Source organism: Periplaneta americana, chromosome 6 (genome assembly GCF_040183065.1).
Source record: "Periplaneta americana isolate PAMFEO1 chromosome 6, P.americana_PAMFEO1_priV1, whole genome shotgun sequence".
Classification (NCBI taxonomy): domain Eukaryota; kingdom Metazoa; phylum Arthropoda; class Insecta; order Blattodea; family Blattidae; genus Periplaneta; species Periplaneta americana.
In genome coordinates, this window is record NC_091122.1 from 141,902,878 (window position 1) to 141,928,679 (window position 25,802).

Here is a 25,802-nt window from a genome sequence, read left to right on the forward strand (position 1 = left end):
GACGGAGCCAGGACAACATTTCGAGGGATGGTGTTACGTGATCAGCCTGGCGAATATTGCAGACGAAACAGACGCACATTGTAGTCTCTGCGCCGAAGTAACGCTTAGGTCAGTAAGCAGAATATCACAGTAATCGAAGTGGGGCAGCACGAGTGTTTGCACTAACATTTTTTTCATGGAAAAGGGTAGAAAATTCTTCAATCGCCTAAACGAGTGGATTAATGAGAATACTTTTTTGCAGGTTTCTGCAACTTGAATGTTCCAATTTAAACTTTTATCCATATAAATACCTAGATTCTTTACTGATTCACTGAACGGAATTTCGGTGCCGTGTAATCGAAGTCTGATAGACTATAAGACCACTAATATCATATAATGTTCTCAATGAATAAAATATTTCTAAAACTCTACGTTACTATTTCAATGTCTAGAAACTTGTATGTATGTAAATTTAATTATTTTAATCTACAGCTCAATATATCTTGCACGTTGCCTAAGGTTAATGAATATACAGGATCTTTAAAGTACGTATCTAAAAACAGTTATATGTAGCAAAATAAATTATTTCTAATCCATCCCTTATCATTATATATATATATATATATATATATATATATATATATATATATATATATATATATATAAAGTATTTTTATAATATTAATGAAACGAACATTGTAACAGTATTATGATATAGCCTACTATATTTACGGACATTTCGATTTTACATTTTTGGCATCTCAAAGAATATGAGCTTATATATGTCTTAGATGTTTCATTTCTGTTCAGGAAATCTATTTTATCATCACCTTTACGACCAAAAGTCGCTATTTACTTCTCAGATGACATTAAAGCAACGTAACGTGACGTCACGAAAAGAGAGGGGGGTGGCGAATCTGCTAAAGCTCAGCTCACCAGTTCGTTCTTACACCTGACTTGGCTTTGACGCTGAAGGAGGCTGCTGATACAGGTAAGTGTCTCTTCGTCAATTTAAACTGTTTTCACGACGTTAGAAAACAATAGGACTATTAACTTTTAAGTACAATCATTCACCGATATAAAATTCCACATCGTAATGCACCATGCTGCATAACTTCATGTCCCTTGTGACATTCGCAATTTCTGTGTAGTGTCATGTGATTAAATTAATTGGTTGCTTATATACAATACAATGACAAATACTGTTAATAAGTATGAAATATTAGAGTAATTATTAGTTAAAATTAATTAGCATTTTAATATTGCATTTCGTTTGTAATTTCTTTCTTTTTATTTTTTTATACTGGTAACACATTATTATCAGTTATAATTAAGTACAAGGTCGTGTACGAGAGGGATGAATTTTGGAGGCTAATACTCCCTGTTTTTAAGTTGGTTATTTAACGACGTTGTATCAACTACTATCCTATTTAGAATCGATTTATACTCCATATTAAACTATCAAAATAAATGAAACAAGATAAAACAGCATCGCAAAAATGTGTAATATAGTAATTACATACATATTTTACTAAAATAATATTATAATAGTTAGAAAATAAAATAAAAGACGTTATGTGAGTTAATGATGCTATTCAACTACGGAACACTTCCACCACATGTTCAAATCCTGTGCACGGGTTTGCTTAATATACTGTATTTATAATTTAGTATGTCTGTGGGAATTAGACGTTGTGCGAGTTGTGGACACTACCCAATAAATTATTATTATTATTATTATTATTATTATTATTATTATTATTATTATTATTATTATACAGTTTTTGTCCAAAAACGCTTTTCGGTATTCCACTCTGTGCCGAAATTTAATATCTTATCTCCTTTGTTTCTTTTTTCTTTCCTTGGCGCACTAAAATATCTCACTGTATGATTGTTTTCATGCGAGGGATCCATTGTTTATTGACATTTTTGTTATTTATTTATTTATTTATGTAACCTGGTAGAGATAAAGCCATCAGGCCACCCCCTCTCTTTTCGTGACGTCACGTTACGTTGCTTTAATGTCATCTGAGAAGTAAATAGCGACTTTTGTTAGGGGAGAGTCGGGTAGTATCGGACATCGGGTAATATCGGACAGTGAGTTTCTTTCATCTACCACCATACGGTAGTACCTGAATGACATGGTTACGTTTCTCTATGCGACATCACAGAAACGTAACCATGCCAATCAGGTACTATAATCGTGTGGTAGATGAAAGAAACTCACTGTCCGATATTACCCGATGTCCGATACTACCCGACTCTCCCCTATGTGTTGCGAAGTAGTAGGACAGAGGAGTAAGAGACGAAAATGCTATGACACAACTTTGAAAATAATAATTATTGTTATTACACTATTCAGTCTTACTCTGTCCGTGAAGCATTTCAGACTTCCCCCTCAATATCTAAATTGACGTGTTTTTTTTTGTTTAAATTGAATTCAGTTCAAATAGTTAGTTATTTAGACTGGGAAGTTTTGAAATGAAAGATATATATATATATATATATATATATATATATATATATATATATATATATATATATATATATATTAATTTAGTGTTCTGCCCAAGGGTAGGTCTTTCACTGCAAACCCAGCTTTCTCCAGTCTTTCCTATTTTCTGCTGGAACATTAGAGAAAAGCAACAGAATATTAATAGTTGGGCGCAGGAAAATGTTGTGAACATTGTGAAACCTCCTTAATCATAATAATAAACAAATTAATAAAAAAATGAAAAGAATGTAAGGAGACGAAAGGAGTATGAATGAGATAGACAGGTACATAAATCACGTAATTAACGATGTTAATAGTATATTTTATTGTATGTAGTACAGATATACCAATAATTTGATACTGCGGGAAGGCTATGATTTTGGATCGAATCCCGCCTAGAGCATGGATGTTTGTCTGTTATTGTTATATGATGCTTTAATTGGAGATACGGCATCTTGCTGATCTCATTTCGTGGAAGTCTCGCCTTCGTGTAGCCCAGCGGTTCCCAAACTTTTTCAGCCACGGAGCCCTTTTTGAAGCAAAATTTTCTCCTGGAGCCCCAAGAAATATTTAGTTATTATTTTTTATCTGTCTACGTTGTATGAAGCATATTACAAACTCATGTAGGCTACACAAGATCCTTCGCACGAGCCCGTACGGCCATTCGTGCTGTAACTATGTACAGTTTGAAACTTCAAAACAAAAATAATACTACTAATAATAAAATAGTAAGACAACAGTTATTATTACTACCGTTATCATTAATTACCACAATTATGACTAATCTAACTTCATACCAAATTTCACAAAAAATAATAAAAATAAAATAAATGTAAGATATGAAAAAAACACAGTGAAACAAACAAACACACACACACACACACTCACACACACACACACACACACACACACACACACACACACATATATATATATATATATATATATATATATATATATATATATATAAAATTCAATTCCTTACTGAAACTGCACCAAATAATCCAAATAATAAATAAAAAGGTAATAGGCCTACATAAAAAACTATACACACGCAATAAAATACAAATAGAAGAAAGACACAATAAATACAAAAAGAACATTATCCCCTAATTACCTCATTCGCTCAGTGTTAATACTATTCATTACAACACTAATAAATAACTCTTTCCCTTATTTCCTCGGCTCCCTCCCCCTCGGCCAGTTCCACCCTCAACGGTCGAACTTTTGCCATAAATTTTCCCACACAGTCACAGAATTTAGCATTATTTAATATATCATATGTTGCCAAGTGCCCCCTGCTAGATGTAATGAAGGTCTCTGGCAGGAATCGTTTCCTCAGAGCTTCTGTGGCTTCACACTCCGATAAAATATGGTGTGATGTCTCGCCTCTACCGCAAAGAGGACATATTCTCGCCCCCTCTTCGTTAAGTGCCCTCCAGGCTCCTAGACGAAACCAGATTAAGCATATTACACACGATACATATACGAAAGTATGAATAAGTTATATAAGGCTACATTAATAAAGCAAACAATAGTAAAAAGTACTGAAGATAATATCATTTAAATCTATAAAATTTTATAACAAGTAGTTAAGATATTTAAAAACATGTTACAATGTTACATATACACCCGAAATTAATATGAAGAATATGCCTACTTCTTGCAGCAGAGTTTGTCAATGTCTGGTGTCATAGAAGTCAGTTGAAGACATATATCGTCTTTGCGTCCAAACAAGCTCGATATTTTGTTTTTGTAGCCGTGTAGGCTACCTCGAAAAAGCCGTTTCACAAAGATACGTTAGTACCAAACATAATACCAAAAGGCAGTAAGAGAAATTTTGCTTCTGAACTTACCATCAAAAGACGCTCCCCTAACGTAGCCCAAAATTCGAGAAGTGGTTTGCCTGACAGTGGCTTTCCGAAACCATGTCTATAAGGACCTCATATTCTGCCGCAGTGAGGGCTGCTGGTTTTGAGTTCACTGGAAGTGGATCTACAGTCCACTCATATTTCTTTAGAATCGATTCATGAGTGTCCCTTTGAAAGTTTTTTAGTTGGTTATTTAACGACGCTGTATCAACTACGAGGTTATTTAGCGTCGATGAGATTGGTGATAGCGAGATGGTATTTGGCGATATGAGGCCGAGGATTCGCCATAGATTAATTACCTGGCATTCACCTTGCGGTTGGGGAAAACCTCGGAAAAAACCCAACCAGGTAATCAGTCCAAGCGGGGATCGAACCCGCGCCCGAGCGCAACTTCAGACCGGCAGGCAAGCGCCTTAACCGACTGAGCCGCGCCGGTGGCCCTTTGAAAGTATGACTTCATATTTTGAAACAAATTGTATTATTGCTATGAATGAATAATTCATTATTATGTTATTTTCTTCTATAAAGTTTGAAGTCAATGAGAAACATATCTAGTCCTTCTTCTCGATGCTTTCCATGTATAATCCTATCTTTTTCTTCAGCACGGCAATTTTGTCATTAGCATCGAATATAGTCTTCCGTTTACCTTGTATGGATGAGCTAAATTCGTTCACTTTTGAAAAAATGTCTGCCAAGTAACATAATTTGCACAACCATTCCTGATCATTCAAATAATCTGCTAGGAAACGTTTTGGTCATTCAAAAGTGAAGAAACTTCCGTTCGAAGTTCATGTAAACGGGGCAACACTTTACCGCGCGACAATCATCGCACTTCAGTGTGCAATACTAATAACAATGACTTGTGTATCCTTCCCATATTTTCACACAGAATTTTGAGTAGCCTACACTGCAAAGGTCGTTCCTTAATAAAGATGATAATTTTGACGGCATTGTCTAGTACCTGCTTTATTATCGCTGTCATTTTTTCGTTGCGATGGCGTGTTGGTGTAATACATAATGACTATTTGTGCAATTTTTTTTAACTATCTTCATCCTTGTAACAGTGCCAGCAACAGGACTTACAATGGCCTTTGCGCCATATGTGCACACGTCAATGCAATTGTCCCACGGTATCGAGTTTTCAATGAAGAAAGAAAATTCAGTACCACTTGTAGAGGATGGCAATGGCTTGCAGAACAAAATATCTTTATGAAAGAACCTGAAAATTCATACCGCACTAACGTCATTAACACAGCTAATCCGACAACGTCCATGGATTCAAGATGTAGCGAAAATTTCGTTTGACGAATACGGGAAATTATATCTTTTACATCTCTTGATAGATTCTGGATCGATTATGCCCAGTGTTATTTGATAAGGGCAAGTTTGCAGTTTTTCGTCCACCATGCACTTCACTAGCTTCACTAATAGTGGTTTCATAACAGTTTTAGCAAGGGTGTGAGGTACCGCCGCTAGTGTAGCCTATCTATCTAATTATTATCAGTTGTGAAAACTTTCTTCAAAGAAGGTCAGGTCCCAAAAGAGCTTTCGAGTCATTGATGATGATGATGATGATGATGATGATGATGATGGTGGTTTTAATGGTTTAGGTGTCAGTTACTTCGATTGCTCTGTATTACTCGTAAGTCCTCTGGTTTTCCATGAATTATCTGGAGATCTGATGGATGCACTGGAAGGAATGATGAACGGGAGAAGAGTTCGGAGCAGAAGAAGATATCAGATGATAGATGACATTAAGATATGGGGATCATATGCGGAGACTAAGGAAGGCAGAAAATAGGAAAGATTGGAGAATGCTGGGTTTGCAGTGAAAGACCTGCAATGGGAAGAACACTTATGTGTGTATCTAGAGGTTTAGCATTCAATGTATCTGTCAGATTTATTACATTTTCTTTCCCTTTGGAAAAAGTTGGCCAAGGCCGATACCAGCAATTATTATTCATATCAAGCCTCCTATGAAATAAAAAAAAAATATAATGCATTGCACACACCATTTAGTAGCATGGCGGAAAATTAATGAAACACTTTTCCTTCTGAATTGGTACTGTCGTGACACAAAATACTGTCATAAAATTTTAACTGGTACTCATTTCTCTTTTCATTTTTTATTAATTCCATGCAGGTAGTAAGATAAAATGATTTTATTATGAGCTGAATGTTCTATTATGAAACGATAATAATGTAATTATGTTGGTAAATTGGTACAATAATGACAACGGAGATTGAAAATAACTGCGAAAATACACAGAATTTTAACCAGAGTTTTCGGAAAGCAATGTAACTTTTTACGTAACAGTAGCCCACACCTTATCTAATACTGTGTGATGATTGAGAACTACACAGTTGTTACGCATCTAAAGACGTAAACAGAAACCGTCAGATTTAGTGTGATACAGAACACCGTTGATTTCTTCGTGACTATTGAGCCGCTCAGAGCAGAAGTCAAAATTGGGTAATGAGGTTTAAAGTAAAAATTCTGTAAAATACAGCGCAAAATAGCAATTAATATGTCCTTCGTGCTATCCACTGACTAGTAATAGTTCAAATAAATTGAATATTAATTGCTACTCTACTCCAACCAGGAGAAAGTCTCAGGGGAATGACACGCAGCGGGGTAATGCTGTGAATGAATGTTGATGTCATAAGATGTCATAAGGTCACACATGTGGGTGCACGCATTTCCATTGGCTAACTCTCAAAGCACAAACGATAACACAGATATACACATACATTTATACTACCCTAGTTACAAAATTAGATCACGGTTAATCTCCTGGTATTTTAATCCCTCCATACAGGAAATAACATATGCAGGAGAGCGCATGTTTTTTAAGCTGACGTTATAACGGTAATATTATCTCTCTACTTCGCTCCAATAGATGACGCAATAGTAAGCACATTCCTTTCACGGTTAATCTCCTAGTTGGAGAACAGTATTTCGCGCTGTATTTTATAGAATATTTACTTTAACCCTCATTACCCAATTTTGACTTACACCACTTCTGCTCTCAATGGCTCATATGTGTACTGTTTACAGACATGGCCATAATTTGGAAACCTTTGACATTACTGTTCCTTGTATTGGCAAGCAATGCAGTAGACTACCCGGACTATTGGCCACAGTTGAGGAGATCTGTACAATCATTCAACAAGCTATTGGATTACATGCTTCAATCACGTACCGGTAGTGTTGTTGGCGATATGATATTGGGGGTTGTATTAGCCAGGGGTAAGTATAGCATCATTCTTGAACATCAGCCTATATTTCAATGTCGTTAGTAACTGGCATAGAATAAACTGACAAAATAGACGGTTAACTTCGTATTAACGGGGGGGGGGGAAATTGCTAGAAGAAATATTAGGTATAGGCCCTATATAATTCTTTCTATTTCACATTACAAATTCAGCCTACGTTTCTATTTACTTCGGCCAGAGCTAGATATTGGATGGTCACTTATTGATGTAGGAGTGCAAGTCTAATTTCACGCCCCTTGGTGATTTGTTGCGTGTAAACGAACCACTAAAGCAAGGTCAGACGTAAGGACTATGAACTCTTTTAAATAGTTCAACTTTACTGTCATTATTTTGTAATATATTAGGAAATTCTCATAAATTAAGTTAATTCTTGTTTTATTGTATATGAACGGAGCAAATCAAGTAATATTTGTGATCAGTGTGTTACAATTTTCATCTAGATATTAGCCTATTTTTGATAATCTTGACTTTCAATTGTAAACTCTAAGGAGTATTTGTGATCATTTTGTTTTATGTTTAGTGTTGTAATAGAATAATTTTCATTTTTGCACTATAATTTCACACGTGTAATTTGACAATGTCATTAGCTTTTGCTATAACGACAGCTAATAAATACTATACTATTACTATTATACTATGATTTAAAATATATGATTTATTGAAATGGTTCGAACTTCAGACGTTATTCAGTGTCGAAATTCAACGTGAGTAAGAAGTGGCCGACAAATTTCGTCTCGAGTTCTGTCAGGGACAAAGTTCTCGGGTAGGTGCATTAAGGGAGGAAGGCGTAATTCCAAAATTGTGAAAAATGAGTTATTTAGCTACAAAAGAAGACAAGTGTGTATGGAGGCATATTTCGTTTCTTCAATGGTTGCGGAGTAGTTTCGTTGTGTATTTCGAGGCAATTCATAATTTTGAGACTCTTTGTGTGGAAATATAACCTATAGGCACCGTGCATGGGTCTCAAAATCGTACTGGTGGCGCCGCGCAGTGTCTCAATTCCTAATTAACTACAGGCTCGCAGTCATTCACTAGTCATGTGTGATATAGAAATTACATGCGGCTTTCTGCCGATAAAAAGTCGTAATATTAATAAGAATGGGTTCATTGATTCATAGTGTTCTACCCAAGGGCAGGTCTTTCACTGCAAACCCAGCAATCTCCAGTCTTTAATTATTTTATAGACTCAGTGGAAAGTTCAGTAGCCTATTGCTAGAGGAGTGTAAAATGTTAACTACAAAGTTCCTAAAATATCAGTGTAGTTGTTTGGCATTTAAATCAGATTTCAGACCATGAATGAGGGTGAACAGTCATATTACTAAAAAAAAAATTGATATTCTTATATTTGATGTCATGACGTGTGTAATATTTGTGTGTGTATAATGTCTCTATAAATTACGTATTTTAATGTGATTTAATTATAAAAGTAGTCTTAATTACACTTCCTGAATAATAGGCGACTGCAAATTCTCTAAAACACAACACATAATGAACAATATGATCAACATACTACCTTTGATTGAGGTTCTGGCTGATATGTACATCTGTTATCAGGCTGTACATCTCACTTGACGATATGTGTCAGAGGAAGAAAAATTGTCTGTATGCATATGAAGTCTGACTAGTGTAATTTGTAGCTAAGTCAGCGATATATGCAATGGAAGGGAAAAGGAACTGGCCACTCTACCCCATGATATTCTGGCCTAGTTGCCTCATAAGTGGTGCCTTGTTGGTATCACTTATGAGGTTCAGACTTCTCTTTGGACCGTTGAATAAACAACAAGATCAACATGAGGAAGCAGTTCAATTGATAGTTTGTGTAAAATACACTCAGGGACAAAAAAAACGGACACTTCTATATTTGCTTGTATTTTGTTGCCAATTATTTCAAAATGAAGCAAAACCCGTTTAAACAAAATAATCTTTCATTTAGCACCTTATACGATAACATTTGAAAAAAAAAAAATCTCTGATGAGAAAATTTACAAAAAATTACAAAGGGTGTATAACTATGGCATCGTTTGGTCTAACTGTTTTTTCATTTTATGGTGCCTTAAACATTAAAAACTCTTTTTAGTAACGGATATTACCTCCTCTGGCTTGAATAACTGCATCCATACGTTTTGGCATGCTCTCAATTTGGTTAGCAATGTCTTCTTGAGGAATAAGTTCCCATTCTTCGCCAAGTGCTTGCCTCAACTCTTGTAATGATTCTGGTCTCGGTTGTCTATTCTTAACACGCCGTCCCAGCATGCCCCACACGTGTTCAATTGGGTTCATGTCTGGACTCCTTGCTGGCCATGGAAGAACATGGATTCCCACTTCTTGGAGATAATCTCCGACAGCATGGGCAATATGTGGCCGTGCATTATCATGCATTAAAACAAAATTATCGCCTACAAATTGGCCAAATGGCACAACATGATCAACCAAACATTCATTTATATACCTATCAGCTGTTAGTCTTCCATTTTCAACAAAAACCAACTCTGTACGAGCATCTGTACACACTCTTGCCCAAACCATCACTCCAGCACCTCCATACGGCACATTTTCGGAAATGCAACACTGTGAAAATCGTTCTCCCCTCCTTCTCCAAACTCTTTCACGTCCATCAGGTGAGCACAGATTGAAACGGGACTCATCGGTGAACAGAACACAGCTCCACTGTCCATTTCTCCAATCCCTGTGATCATTTGCAAAACGCAGTCGTTCAACTTGATGCATCCTGAGAAGTCTGGGACCAGTTGCAGGTCTACTTGATATCAGTCCACTTGCTTTCAACCTCCTTCTAACTGTTTTGGCCGAAATTGGGCGTCCATGCATGTTAACAAATTGCTGGGCTACACTAGTAGCTGGCAGGTTGCTCTCCCTAAGAACTCTCAACACCATATACCTATCTCATTTGGATTTGTAGCTCTTGGACGACCCCAACCTGGTCTTCTGGTATATTCTAGGGTCTCTCATGGCATGGCATCATGGGTTGTGCTTCTAGCCATATTCATAACATTTGCAATGTAACGTATACTGTGTCCATAATGGTAAAGGGCTACAGTTCGAGCCACATCTTCAGGTCGCATCTTGTTTTAAGACAAATGTTACAACTCCACTTAAACACAGAAAATGTAAAAATAAAGAAATAACGAATGATAACGATAATGAAGCACAAAATGGTTGAGACAAAATTGTTATAGCTGAGACTCCGAAAGCAAAATTGGAATATTTGGTTGTAATGGCTTGTTTATAAAACAAAAACAATCAAGAATGTATACACGTCTCCATAACAACAGATGGCTACCATAATATTGTATGAGAAGATAATGTTTTGCAAAATACCAGCAAATATTAAAGTCTCCGGTTTTTTTTGTCCCTGAGTGTATTATACTGTATATTTTAATTCGCTGAATGCACCTTTCAACATGAATTCGAACACTGGCAATGCTGTAAGTAGTTAATTTACCATCGTGCAGATATGGTGGAGTAACAACAATAATCCCTTTATCGGAGAGGTTTGTTATTATTCCGGGAAAACCTGACTTCATCACCACCTTCTAATAAAGTCAATAATCCTCAATCAGTTGTTATGAATGTATCACTCGATCTGCCTCGGTCGGTAGCATTAGATTTGAAGGCCACCATCTGATCCACATTGGGTGGCTGTTCCACTTCTGAAAAATTAATTGTCACTCTACATTTTTCAATATTGCAGGCATTGTTTCCTGAATACTTTCTCTGCTAGGCCAAAACCCAAAATTACAATAACCATTCTGGATGTCAACAACATTAAAGTGGCGGTAAAAATACATTATAATTATAATTGTACGACAATCCAGTTTTCATTTTAATTAGAAAATATGAGTAGACGATTTTCTTTACTAACCTTACTCTTGGACAGAATTTTTCGAAACCTTTCGATGTGAAATTCATTCATAAAAATGGCAAAAATAATATGTATGGTCTACATCTTGGGGCATTTCGACTATCTATGGTAGCTATTTTTGGGTTAAATTATAGAATTGGAAATATTTCTCATTTTGATTCTACGGGTATGATTGTGCTTCAATTGGCAGCAATTTTAACAATATATTCGAAACCACAAATGTCACTCCCATTAAGTCTGGTAGTTCTATCTCATATTTTATTGTAGAATAATTTCGGAAACTTTACATTTCATTAAACATATCATCTGTTCCTGAATGCTTGTCATAACATTTCTTATGTGACTTCAGTTCGGCATGTAATGGAATAGACACTTGAGTAGACAATTCACACAATTCAATTGTGAAAGAAAAAACAAAATCACTAAGAATGGTTTCATTTACTTCTGCCTGTATGGCTACTTCATTTTTCGAAATAACACTTGTTGAGCATTCGTCTGCCATAAAACTTAAATGTTCATCTTTTCTTCTTCTTTATGCGTCTCTTTCGTATCTTTCCGGAGCTAGTTGAGATGAGGCAGTCTTTTTCTTGTAATCTTTTATAAAAATACTGGGAACGGTATGCTAGTTTTGGGGGTGTCCTGATCTCGTTCCCAATAAAATGAATTCCGCAAATTCTTGCTGCGGGTGTTGGTTTCCAAGGTGAACCATCAGCACTTGAAATAAAGAATTAAATATCGATATGAATACATTTAAAAATAAGTATATTATTATTTATTGTTGCTAATATTATACATAATATATATGTAAAGAACTCGGTAATTATGTACTTTTTGAAATTTAAATGATAAATTCCTGTCGTTGTTAACTTAATGGTTATTTATAAACATAATAGTATATACAATCTATTTTTATATCAGGTCTAGTATATAATAATACTATGATTACAAGCAGTGTAGCCTTATTTACTTTCGTCTACGTACTGCTTGGATCCACAATTAGCGTCGTTGTGCTTCAGTTTTCTGTTTTGGGAATGAATAAAAACAATATCAGTTGGTGTATTCCTATAAGCATTACTACACTCAAGAACACAGCAATTTGCATTACTTTTCCGCTTTTTAAGATCATCCATATTTCTAATCATTTAACCTGAGATGTTAAGTATATTCATATGCTTCAAGCACAACTCTATCGCTGCTGTCCCACAGTTAGTAACAACAGTCGCCACCAGAGGAGCTTCCACGGTGCCTATAGGCTACAGAGTAGCCCAAAAAATGTATACACTGTTTGTTCATCAATAACTACTGTATGCAACAAATTGAGATAAAATTAAAATGATAATTTTCGGGGAAATTGTAGCTTAATGTCATGAAAGCCATTACACTCACAAAGACTCGCCACTTTCCTTACTTTGTCACAGTTATATTATGATGATTAGGAGAGCTACTGAGTTGCGATTGCACGAAAAGCTATTGCAGAGTTTGAAACTTGCCATAAAGAAGCCAATGACAGACACTTGTGACAGGACCACATGCGACAAATTTACTCTGCAGATAAATCTGGCGCAGAACAAGGGTGAACTAAGAACTGGAAGAGCACCATTGTCAAGCTGATCTTGCGTATGATGCCAAGTCTACTGATAAGGAAGCTTCTAAACAGGGCCCAAGCCAGGGAAGAAAACAATAACATTTGATCTATAGGAAGTTCCTTTTCCAGTTCACTGCGGACTAAAGCAAGGAGATGTACTATCATTTTTACTTTTTAACTTTGCTCTAGAATATGTCATTAGGAAAGTACAGGAAAACAGGGAGAGTTTGGAATTGAACGGATACATCAGCTGCTTATTTATGCGGATACGTGAATATGTTAGGAGAAAATCCACAAACTATTAGGGAAAACATGGGAATTTGACTTGAAGCAAGTAAGGAGATAGATTTGAAAGTAAGCCCCAAAGGGATAGGTTTGGAAGTAAATCCCGAAGAGACGAAGTATATGATTATGTCTTGTGACCAGAATATAGTACGAAATGAAAATATTAAAATTGCAAATTTATTCTTTGAAAAGGTGGAAAAATACAAGTACCTTGGAGCAATAGTAACAAATATAAATGACACTCGAGAGGAAGTTAAACGCAGAATAAATATGGGAAATGCCTGTTATTTGGTTGAGAAGTGACAAAAGTTTTGGTTTTTGACGAGAAGAGTTTAGGGGTGCATAATATTAATTTTTCATGAAAATTCATTGATTTTTAGATGTAATGCTAGCTGCTTGCAGACACTTCTTCCTTTATACTGGCTTTAGGAACCAGAATGCTTGTCACAGCTTTTTCCTGTTGGATAGTAGTAGGCTTTTTCTACATACACATCACAAATTATTTCGATAGTTCCCTTAAGGAATGAATAATATATACCGCATTGTATTTATTAGGTTTTCATGTGAAATGTCATTAAAATATAAAAAATATGCAGTAAAAGCTTGATAAGAAGAAAATGTGATTTAAAATTTAAACATTGCATATTTTTTTAAAAATACAGAGTTAAAAACTTCCTAAAAATATGCAAATAAGCATAATTTTTTAATTCAACTGATAGATTTGATCCAACCAGTTAGAACCGAAGATAACATATGTCTTAATATCAAAGTACAAGTGACTCGAAAAAAATAATGTCATTTAATTCATGGCTGACCTCAGACTTGTATAATGGTACTTATTAACACGAATTTAACGGGTAGATACTATGACGTTATCACTGCTGTGTAAAACATGTGCCATATTTTAATTTGCTGTTCACTCCTAGTAGTTGTGAAATATTTGTGACTTATTGTGAGGGAATTTTGCGGACCTAAGACGTAACACATCATATATCTTCGTAGGATGTCATTCTGGCGTTCCATATGCATATAACATTATATAAATACAAACAAATTTTGATAAAAGCCATATTTTTAAGAGGAGCGTATGAATTACAACTTCACCCTCAGAAAGGCACCACAAATGGAAATAGTGATATAACATGAGTTATAGAAATTTCTGAAGTGGAAAATAGCAATAGTATGTACTCAAGGGTGCCCACAGGGGGTAGCCAGTAGTAGCAATTGCTGCCACTGAGATTTTTATTTTTTTTTTAATTTTTCTCTACATGCACGATACATGTTTTCTCAAACCCCCAGTAAACAATTCAACAAAAGCGAGTGCTTTAAACTATGAAAGCATGCGAAAGGTAATTTAGATTTCAGAACTCTCTCCTCGTCCATCCATTTCCTCTAATTTTCTAACCATTTTGCTGCCACTGAGATTGGATCCTGTGGGCCTACTGGTACTTATAATATATGAATATCAATTTATTTACTTGCTTCTCCTCTGACATGAGCGTAATGAATCTGTATGATACAAGTCTCTAGAATTTAAAGGCAGCTACAAATACTGGTACCAGTACCTACTTTGTCACGATTATTTCTTACTTTTTAATTTCTTTTTTTCGATTTTGTTTTGTTGCTATAATTATGTACGTATGTAAATGTAATACTTCATACAATTTTACAAGGTCAGCTCGCAGTTATGAAAGAACATCTCCTTCAGAGTCCTACTACGAAGAAGAAATTATCAGATTTGGCAACAATCTCTCTTCTGCAGAATAAATGCGAAGAAATTTTTCAGAAATACATGCCAATCAGAATAGAAGATAAGAGGGAAGCATATAATCTTAGTAAGTATAGTATTTGTCAATAGAGAGTATATTGTCAACTCCGTTCACTTCTGTATTAAGTCTCTAGTAGAGTAATTCTACATTGTAATATTTTTATCGTAGTAAATTGTGATTATTTTAAATGTCAAAGTTTATATTCCAAGCGCCAAAAACTTGAGTACAGTATTCCTATTTCTATTCAAGGTGATAATTTACTATATTATAATCTGTGATTCTTTCATAAACAATGTTAGCTTTCGTGTTCCTATGAAACATATGATGGTCTATGGCAAGTCCTCGGCCTCACTTCATTTCACCCCCTTTGATCTGATTACGTGGTTGGGTTTTTCTCCAAGGTTTTCCCCAACCATAAGGCAAATGCCAGGTAATCTTTTGGCAAATCCTCGGGCCTCATCTCATCTCACTACATTTCACTAAGATATTATAAAAAATTGTAGAAAATTGCAAAATTGTGAAATTGTAAAAATTGTAAAATATTGTAAAAACTGTTATTGTAATTGTAATCTTGTAAAATTTTGACTTGTTCCACATCTTAAAGCTTCATTGCTAATGTAAGATCTATGGAATATAATAAATTAAATGATATAAAATGAAAAAGATAGCTTTGATGTTCCTGTGAAAGATATGAGAGGTCACAAACTTCTGCGACAGAAATTCTAAATCTTTTTTCCCTATTTTCAGATGCATTAAAACTGCCAACTTTCACAGCAGTGAATTTGATCCATTTAATGTATTTTATAGACTTATTTTTTGCATACATTTAAAATATTTATTTAGCATTATTATCATTGTTAATTGTTATTATTTTCCTTATTATTGTTGTGTTATTATTGCATAATTATAGTACTATCCTATTATTAGCTAATAGCTGTTTGCTAGCGTCCTAATATTAATAATGAGTAGCAAATAAGTAATATATTATTATTATTATTATTATTATTATTATTATTATTATTATTATTATTATTATTATTGTTATTTTTATAATACAACTAAGAAGCTAACTTGATTTCAGTAATGGACCATGTTATAAAAGAAGAATTGTGGGAAGTGGATTACCCGATAACTGTAGGGAAATTGCGTGAACTTCCTAAAAAAAGTGTTATCAAGAAGAGGCCTAATGGAAAGCCACCAAAACTGACCAAACGACAAGTATTGGCCTTTTTATTCTCAGGCCATCCAAGCGAAATGGAATCAGATAATTGTATAAGTCTTCTAATATCGCCAACAAAATGTGGAACTAGCAACAAATGTTGGGACATCATGTCGAATAAAGATGAGAAAATTCATGGTTATCCTCTTACCCACAGACTGCTCTATTTGCAAATTGCTAGACAGGTGAGTTTCTATGTTTGTGTCATAGGTATAATATTATTAATGACTTAAATACTGGGCACTGCTTTTTGTTAATGCATAGAGTACTTGTTACCTACTGAATTCTACAACATCCTAAAAGAAAGAAAGGCACTGATATTGAAAGTCTTTTTTAATACATATAAAATTTAGTTGGCCCAATAATTAATTAATGATTAATATGTGTAATTGCTGGATACAAGTGTGGCATTAACACCTTTTTTCGAAATATTCCTTTTTGCAGCTGGAATGTGAAAACAGAGTGGAATTTTCTCATATACAGGAATCTATAAAGGACTTGTGTTCTGATATTTTAGTGGAACAAAATAAAATTGTTGAACTGGGAATACCAAAAGGATTCAGAGATCTGTTCCTTGAGCAAAGTATGTACTATAGATATTTGTTTTCTTTTCTATAAAAGGGGACTGTATTTTTGCAACATGATGATATTTATTTATGTGCATGTTGTACTGTACAGAGAGAAGTAATAATTTCATTAATTGGCTTAATGTAAACAAAATTGAAGTATAAGAGAGACTAGAGAAGGACAATATTATGTTTCTTTTTTCTGTAAAATTAGCAAAGAATTTATTTTACATAAAGAGTTCTTTATTTATAGAGTTTTTTTAAATTATATTGAATGAAAATACATGTTTATGAAGTTTGAACACTTATAAGAAATCATAACATTAAATTCAATGACATTTTAAGCACTTTCAATAATCCGACACCCCTCTGTAGTCGGACTGGCAAGAGTCTGCTGTATAGCAAAACTATTGCCATTATTACTAATAATTTTCATTAACTAATAGTTCTTGCTTGTATATGTGACAGTTACATTGTGTGGAATAGAAGGGTTTGCTGAGTTCCTGAATCCACTTTATGTGGACACAATACTGCCTCTACAGACACCTTCAGGCTGTTTTGCTGATGAAATTTCAGATAGGTGAGTTATTATTAGATAGATAGATAGATAGATAGATAGATAGATAGATAGATAGATAGATAGATAGATAGATAGATAGATAGATAGATAGATAGATAGATAGATAGATAGATAGGTAGGTAGGTAGGTAGGTAGGTAGGTAGGTAGGTAGGTAGGTAGGTAGGTAGGTAGGTAGGTAGGTAGGTAGGTAGGTAGGTAGGTAGGTAGGTAGGTAGGTAGGTAGGTAGGTAGGTAGGTAGGTAGGTAGGTAGGTAGGTAGGTAGGTAGGTAGATAGATAGATTTATTCGTTCCATAATATTCTTACATTTGCTTTATAGCATAGACTAAAGAACATGTCCAATTCTTATGTTTAATAATAAAATGCAAATATGAAATATGTACAGAAATAATACCTTAATAACAATAATATTTTATACAATGTAATATGTTTACCATTTAATAGTATTATAATATTTCTACAGTACTGTGAAATGTCAAGAATTCATCTACAGAATAGAAAGTGTGAGATATTAAGTAATTTTTTAGTTTTACCTTAGGGTTTTGGCTATGATTCTTAATGTCTTCAGGAAGACTATTGAACATTTTTATCGCCATGTAACATACTCCCCTTTGAAAGCATGATAAATTTGATGATGGCGTATGAAAATCATTCCTTCTGCGGGTATTTATACTATGTATGGCTGAGTTAGTTGGAAAATTTTTCTTTATTACATAAGAGGAAATTTATTGTAGAGTATATGTATTGATTTGTTAAGGTTAGAATCTCTAATTTTTTAAAAAATAATCTACATGATTCTCTAGCCTTTGCTCCAACTATTATTCTAATGGCTCTTTTTTGTAGTAGGAATATATTTTTACTATCTCCAGAATTTCCCCAAAATATTATTCCGTAGGACATAATGGAATGAAAATAGGCAAAATATATTGTCTTTAAGATATTGCTGTTTAGAAATTGTTGTAACGACCTAATTGCGAAGCATGCTGAGCTAAGTTTGGGGGTTATTTCTTTGATATGATTTTTCCAATTTATTGTATTATTAATATGCAAACCAAGAAATTTGATTGTTGATGTTTCTAGTAGAGGTATATTGTTGATAGTTGTGTCCAATGCTTCAGAGATTAAATTTGAAGTGGCTTTAAATTGAATTATGTTAATTTTATTAATTTTTAATGCTAGTTTATTAACTTACTTATCCTTCACTTCGTAATGCTTTTACTCTACATACAAACACTTTCTTTCACACGAAGTGTAAGGAAGAAGAATTATCATGCTGAAAAAAAATCGATTTCGAGATTTTCATGGGAAAAAAACGTTTTCAGAATCCTTGATAACCGAAAAACTCGTTTCTGACTTGAATATTTTATGTCTGTCTGCCTGTCCATTCGTCTGTCCGACTGTCTCTCGACATATAGCGATTTCTTCTAATCTACTGGATGGTTTTGTTCATGTTCAGTAATCTACAAACAATTTTTGGAATAAAGATATCTACAAGAATTATTTTGTAAAGCTACCATAATTCAAGATGTTACAGAAATAGAGCAAAATAATTTTATTTTTCTGTAAACAGTTACTTTTCTGCAGACGAAGCTGCAAATGTATTCTCATTATAAATGGCACAGAACCTTTTCCATCAATTTTATGTACTGATTTTTATAAATAACGAAGTAATACTCAGTACTGACAACACACAAATGATTAAAATAATGTGAATCTGTGCAAGAGTCTACTTAAGCCACATTCTGTAAGTATTGGTAATATCAGATTCTTACTTCTTGGTATTCTAAAGAAATTTATTTTGTATCCAATGTTGTTGTTGTTGTTGTTTTCTAATGCCAGGCGTTTGACAATAAAGTCATTTGACCTCTTGCACTCCAATATTTTTCAAAGATATTATCATGACCAGCCAATGAAGCACAGATTTTGAGGTGTTCCGAATCCATTTCTTGGTTTGAGTTGCACAATGGGCAGTTAGGGGACTGATATATTCCAATTCTATGCAGGTGTTTAGCCAAACAATCATGGCCTGTTGCCAATCTAAATGCAGCTACTGACGATTTTCGTGGTAAATCGGGAATTAACTGTGAATTTTGATGCAGAGAGTTCCATTTTTTCCCTTGGGATTGTGTTATCAAATTTTGTTTGTTGAAGTCTAAGTATGTAGATTTAATAAATCTCTTCACATAGTAATACGTAGATTTAGTAACAGGTCTGTAAGTAGCAGTGCTGCCCTTCTTTGCTAAAGCATTCGCATTCTCGTTTCCCAGGATTCCACAATGGGATGGTATCCATTGGAATACAATTCTTTTATTGAGTGATATTAATTGAGAGAGCATTTTAGTTATTTCTGCTGTTTGAGATGAAGGTGTGTGTTTAGAGACGATTGATAGAATAGCTGCTTTGGAGTCTGACAATATAACTGCATTCCTAAATTTATTGATGTGGCATAGAAGATTTCTGAGACATTCACTTATTGCAATGATTTCACCACAAAACTTGTTGTTCCATATCCAAATGATCTATAAAGTGAGAAGAGACAGCACATAACACCTGCACCAGCATCTTGTTCTCTGGAGATCAAGGATCCGTCGGTGTATAAATGAAGCCAATTTTGTGGAGGGTACCTAATATTAATTGTCTCTAAAGACAATTGTTTCATTATTTCAGTGTTTACTTCTGATTTCAGTATTTCTTCTGTTAAATTTAGATTATATTCTATATTTAATAGAGTTAAAGGGTTTGGTTTAATTTGTAAGTTTTCTTTTAAATTCGGGTTATTGATTTTCTGTTTTAATTCTTGAACAATGGATATGAAACTTTTTTGAGTTTTCAATCTACAGAGAGGACTGTATGAATGCCAATTGTTTCCTGGTAATCTGATAAGTTTTTCATATTGAATCAGTGCTTTTTCTTCTATTGTCATTTTGATACTGTTAATATTAATGAGGAATCTCATAGAATCTATTGGAGTTGTTTTGATTCCACCAGTAATGAGTCTGAGAGCTTCGTTTTGAACATATTCTATGTCTTTTATGAAAGGTGAAGTAATTAAAATTTCTCTGCAGTACGTCAGCACTGGCTGTATAAACATTTTGTATGTAGTGTTCAAAGTATTCTTAGAGTATCCAATGTAGTAAACGAAGATATATTTTTTTACTGCAAACATAGTCTATTATAATATAATTTATGCAGCATGTCTTTTTTGTGATAATTAAAAAGTAAACTATAAACGAAATTATTATAATTTATTGGTATTTGATAATGAAGTAAACTATTGCAAAACAAGTAAAATGTATAATGGTAGACTGTGTATCATCTTTATGACATATTTTAAGCAATTTTCAGAGAGCCTCCACCTGGACATAATATGAAGCAATAATAGTCTTATTTATCGAGTAGATTTTACACAGTGCTGATCCAATTTGATTTTAAATGGCATGCCTAAAAGAGCAATAAATGTTAATATTAGCTTAGAAAGTAGTTGCTCTTTATACTTGTTGAATTATCAATTTTTTAATGTAATATGCGAAGTTCACATACAAAACGCTTGAGTGAATGAGCACACTGATAAAATATGAATGACACCCGTCTTTACATGTCATACAGTACACTGTATCCAGAGTTCTCGAGATTTGGAATTATCAAAGAGGTCGTTCAATAGATGCAGACAGTGTTATTTTCTTCATCGTCACTTGAAAATTGATCCTTATCTTGCTTCTATTCTTCAGAATCATGAAATACAAGATGTCGTTTTGCGGCAGCCCTTAAAGATTTTCTAAGTTCTTTTTTAGCCTTATGCTATCTACAGCTTTATCCTTTAGTACCCCAATATATTATATGGACTCGTGATTAAAACATTATTTCCTGAAGGGATACTAAGTCTTTTCGTTTTCACTTGATGAATTCCTGACAATTGGAGAGTTGGATTTTTTATGATACTTTCTACATTATGGCTATTTTGCTGGTTAGGCCCGTGTCCTATTTTCCCACAATTCACGTTAGGCTCCCCTATACTATCACTGGCTCCGAAGGAGTTTCTCTTTGGTCGATTGTTGCACTCCGAAAATACAAGTGACGTGGGAATATACAGTAATGCTCGAAAGTATTTTGTAGGGACATTACAACCTGAAAAAATAGACACGTGACTATTTTAATAAAACAAATTATATAACTAATAGTTGCTATTTTTTCTAAATTATTTAACCCCATATTTCATACAAGTCTTGATGTTTTATCAGAAATGAAATATAATTTAACGTCTGTACAGGCTCAAAAGTATTTTATGAATAGGAAGGAAATCAAAATAAAGAAAACGTTATTGTGTCTGAACTTCAGACCTCAATATTTTGTAGCATAGTCCTTTGCTTTGATTATTGCAGCACATCTCGATGCCATGAAGTCAACAATGATTATATTATGCGCATAATTTCAAGAGTAGTTGATTCCTAAATAACAGATATGAATAAAATTAGCACATTAATTTTGGAGAAATCGCAATACACAACAGGCAGACAGACTACATGACATGGCAAAGTCCACTTATTTGAGATCAGGGATTCTGAGAACTAATATTTTCGTAAAAATCTCAATATGTATTTTTTGTATCATCATAATACTTTCCTTTATACTTTATATTACATCGAATAATATAAAAAATGTAAATTTTGTAGAGAACTCTCGCATCAGAACAATGGCTTTAAAGATTAATGTGTACCAGCACGTTTGCATTTCTTTAATTCTAATTAGTATAAAACGTTGAAAATAAGAATATAATAAATAAGAAATATTTATTTAATTAGACTCAGGCCTATATATGTGACTTTTTTTTCCAGCTGGCTGGATGCATTGAATGTAGCACCCTCTGGAAATCGTGTAAAGCGTGACGATGGAAGTCTGGAAGAAGATGGCTGTACAATGCACATCACAGGCCTGGCTACCAGTTTTCTTGCACTTAGCATCAGATCAATAGTTGAATTCTGGAATCCTTTAATACACATTCCTTCTGTCGTAGAAAATTAAAAGCAAACATAGAATCTTCTTTAATATTATGTTCGTAAATATTTCCAAACTCATAAAATAACAAAAGATTCAGTGCTCCACATGGCAATAGTATAGTGTAAGCCTATAATATGAGGATGACGAGTTTCAAAATGGCACATAATTTGTTTTCGGTTTCTGTAATTTTGAGCAAAGCTTTTTAGGCTGCCAATGCTGGAGTTACCAATTAAAAATAAAAAAATCCAGTTATTTAGAAGAAAAGGAGAATTTCTCAAGACTGAAGGATACTTTTAAATATAACGTAATGTAAAATGAAAGTGAAAAAATAAATAGTTTAAAAAGTAGAATTATGTACATCTTTATTATGTACCAGTACCATACATACTGACATTTCTTTACTGAATTTAATGAAGAGACGAATTTACTATCTTATTATACTTGTGAAAGTTGTTCATAAGATACAGTATGTATTCAGAAGTTCTAATTTCTTAAGAGAATTTATTTTTTTTGCCGGTAATTATTCAGCACCTAGTACGGAAAAGAAACTTTTCATACTTGTACTATTTCTTGGAAATGAAAAACAATTTTGGAAGATCTTTAAAAAGCGTGGTTTATGATTAATTTCATTAAATAATTCACACTACCGTTCATGGAAACGTACAGTTCTTTTTACATCAGAATTAATAACATATTTTCCACAGCCAGAAATTGTTCAAGAAGGTAACAATCGTTTCTGCTTATACTTTTTATTGCATATTCTGAAATAAAAATTACACATTATTATTTTAAGAGTATAGGGAAAAGGGTCGATTGTCCAGATATGACCGAATTTTGGATTTTGTCGTCATCTGAAACTTGGTCTTAAGTATTCTCGTGGTAAAAGCATTTACAGATAAACATGAGTTAGTTACAATATTATAACAGATTTTAGATACTGATTTTAACACTTTGGAAGAAAAGTACATAGTACCCATGATACATAAACAGAACCAGTCCATTTTCTTTCAGGCCATCTAGTGAAATAGGTAATCATATTTGCGTGTGTGTTGTTTTCACTAACTAAAATATATTCCCTATCCTACCTTAAATTAACATAATGGGTTAAAATAATAGCCTTGTATCACATTTGCTGGGCATTTATTCATTACGAAACTTTTCATCCAATTCGTAACACATTATTAATTTTCAATGTATTTTCTACAAGGTTGGTTGGTTATCAATATTTTTAAAATTTTACGTTTATTCATTAGCATTGTTCGTCTCTTAAGTCTTCATCATTTAATTTGTAATATACTGTAGGAATTGAAACCTGTTGTTGAACTGTAGCCATTGCTGGTCATTAGTTGATTTAATTGGATAATCACCTTCTATTGTTTCATTATCTAATAACTTTGGTTGTTCTATAGGCTACTGTTTACTTTTGTAAATCTGTGCATTATGGTTTTTTTTCGAGAAGGTGTAGAAATATACTATATGCCATTTTTTAATTTGATTACACTATCTTAATTACTATACTTGTATAATCATACAATTTCGGGACTAACTGAATAAAAAAGAAATTACTTACCTTTTGATATTTTGACTGTTGTTCCCTTCAGAGCAGTTCTCTTCTATAGCTATACAATGACACCACTACTTCTGCCACTTTTGGAAACATCACTTTTTTTTAACCTTGTTAAGGACCTGCTGCTTTTCGGTCTTGATATTCCCAAGACGGCGTTCTTCGAGTACTTTTATTTTAAGCAGAAACCAAGAGTGGAGGGAAATTAATGGTGTACAATCAGGTAAGTATGGGGAATGAGTGTTTTTGGTCAAGGAAGTGCGAAAAACAATGCTTTGTGAACTGGAGCTTTAGGATGTAGCAGAAAATCATGTGCTTTCCATACGTATGGACTTTATTTTATATTTTTCTCTAAGCATCTCAAAAGTTCTTATAATAAACTTAGTTAACTGTCTGGTTTAGTATAACGAACTTATGATGAACAATTTCCTCCCTTTAAATTAAATTAAGAACTTACATTCGACATTACTCACATTACTCGTGACTTGGAACACTTTTTTCTTTTGTGGAATGTTGCTTAATATCGAAATCATATGTAAATCCAAATTTAGTCTGCTGTAATCACTTCTTTCCCCTCTCAAACATATAACAGTACAATCAAGATACCAATATCTTTGTGAAGATGAGAAGTGCTAGAATATTAAATGACGTCTTTTGACCTTATAGTGTAATATGTAAACACATGTAAGTGTTATGTTAACATTGGCGTACACTTTGAGTTTTGATTGTCACTTGCTACCGTGCCATCAATAATGTATAAGTTAATTGACTGATTATTGTTTGGGACCTCAAGACTCCTCGTGCAGCAAGTTCGGTGTTCAATATCTATACAGTATTCTACTGTCGTTTCTTCAAGAGATAACATACTGTTATCCTATATAAATGTACAGAACCCACGTTAGGCTACATAATTCGGCATATTACAAGTGAAATGAATGAAAGTGTTAGTGCGTTCATTATACAAGTAAATTATATTTATATTATTTATATTTTTTTGTTTATTAATACCAGTACATTACGTTTTAATAATAATAATAATAATAATAATAATAATAATAATAATAATATATTGAACTATGGATAACACATGAAGACCTTGGAAAAATAATGACAATCATGATGACAGTGAGAATATATGTAATGAGACAGAAGACAATGGTGAACATGGTTGTGCTAATATCAAGGCTGGTGGGGAAAGTGTCCAAAGAAAGTCATCTGTAAAAAGAGAGGATAAACGAATACAGGTAGTTGTATGTTATGTGCATGATTACACTAAAAAACTCATGTCGGAAAGCAGGGGGCAATAGTAGAAATAGCGAAAGCAGTTAGATTAAGCAGACAAACAGTCAGTAAGATTGTAAATAGGGGATCAAAAACACCACAAAAACCGGGTAACAAGAGAGAGAAAGTCAATAATTTCACCTGTGATGTAGTTCGTAGAGTGTTGTATAGATTTTATGAAAAAGACAATCACCGACAGTGACTGATCTGCAAGTCAAGCTTAAAGCAGTCTGCTAATTTTCCTACCAAAGTGAATGGCTTAGACAGATGTTATTAAATCTTGGGTTTTGCTTCCACACAGTCGATAAAAAAGACAAGTGATTATGGAATCTGCCAGGATTGTTGCATGGACGTATCGATATTTGATTAGGCTGAATTATCTTAGGCAAAAGAGATACTGTATCTTATAATTTTTTTAGATGAACCATGGTATGACACCCATGATAGTAAAGATTGGGA

The 25,802-nt window shown here is 33.7% G+C and overlaps 1 protein-coding gene across 1 annotated transcript; it reads left to right on the plus strand.

Moving 5' to 3' along the window:
• The first annotated feature begins 930 nt into the window (after nt 1-930).
• On the plus strand, nt 931-24,037 carry LOC138701857 (uncharacterized). The gene is made up of 7 exons (XM_069829185.1): nt 931-970; nt 7,403-7,594; nt 15,044-15,205; nt 16,221-16,543; nt 16,803-16,941; nt 17,393-17,504; nt 22,336-24,037. The coding sequence occupies exons 2-7, from the start codon at nt 7,405-7,407 to the stop codon at nt 22,520-22,522; spliced, it is 1,113 nt and encodes a 370-aa protein (XP_069685286.1). The 5' UTR covers nt 931-970; nt 7,403-7,404; the 3' UTR covers nt 22,523-24,037.
• Nucleotides 24,038-25,802: the final 1,765 nt, after the last annotated feature.

Coding starts and splice junctions, on each gene's coding strand:
- LOC138701857 (XM_069829185.1), top strand. CDS start 7,405: ATGGCCATAATTTGGAAACCTTTGACATTACTGTTCCTTGTATTGGCA. Junction 16,544..16,802: donor ATTTGCAAATTGCTAGACAG/GTGAGTTTCTAT, acceptor TCCTTTTTGCAG/CTGGAATGTGAAAACAGAGT. Junction 17,505..22,335: donor GCTGATGAAATTTCAGATAG/GTGAGTTATTAT, acceptor TTTTTTTTCCAG/CTGGCTGGATGCATTGAATG.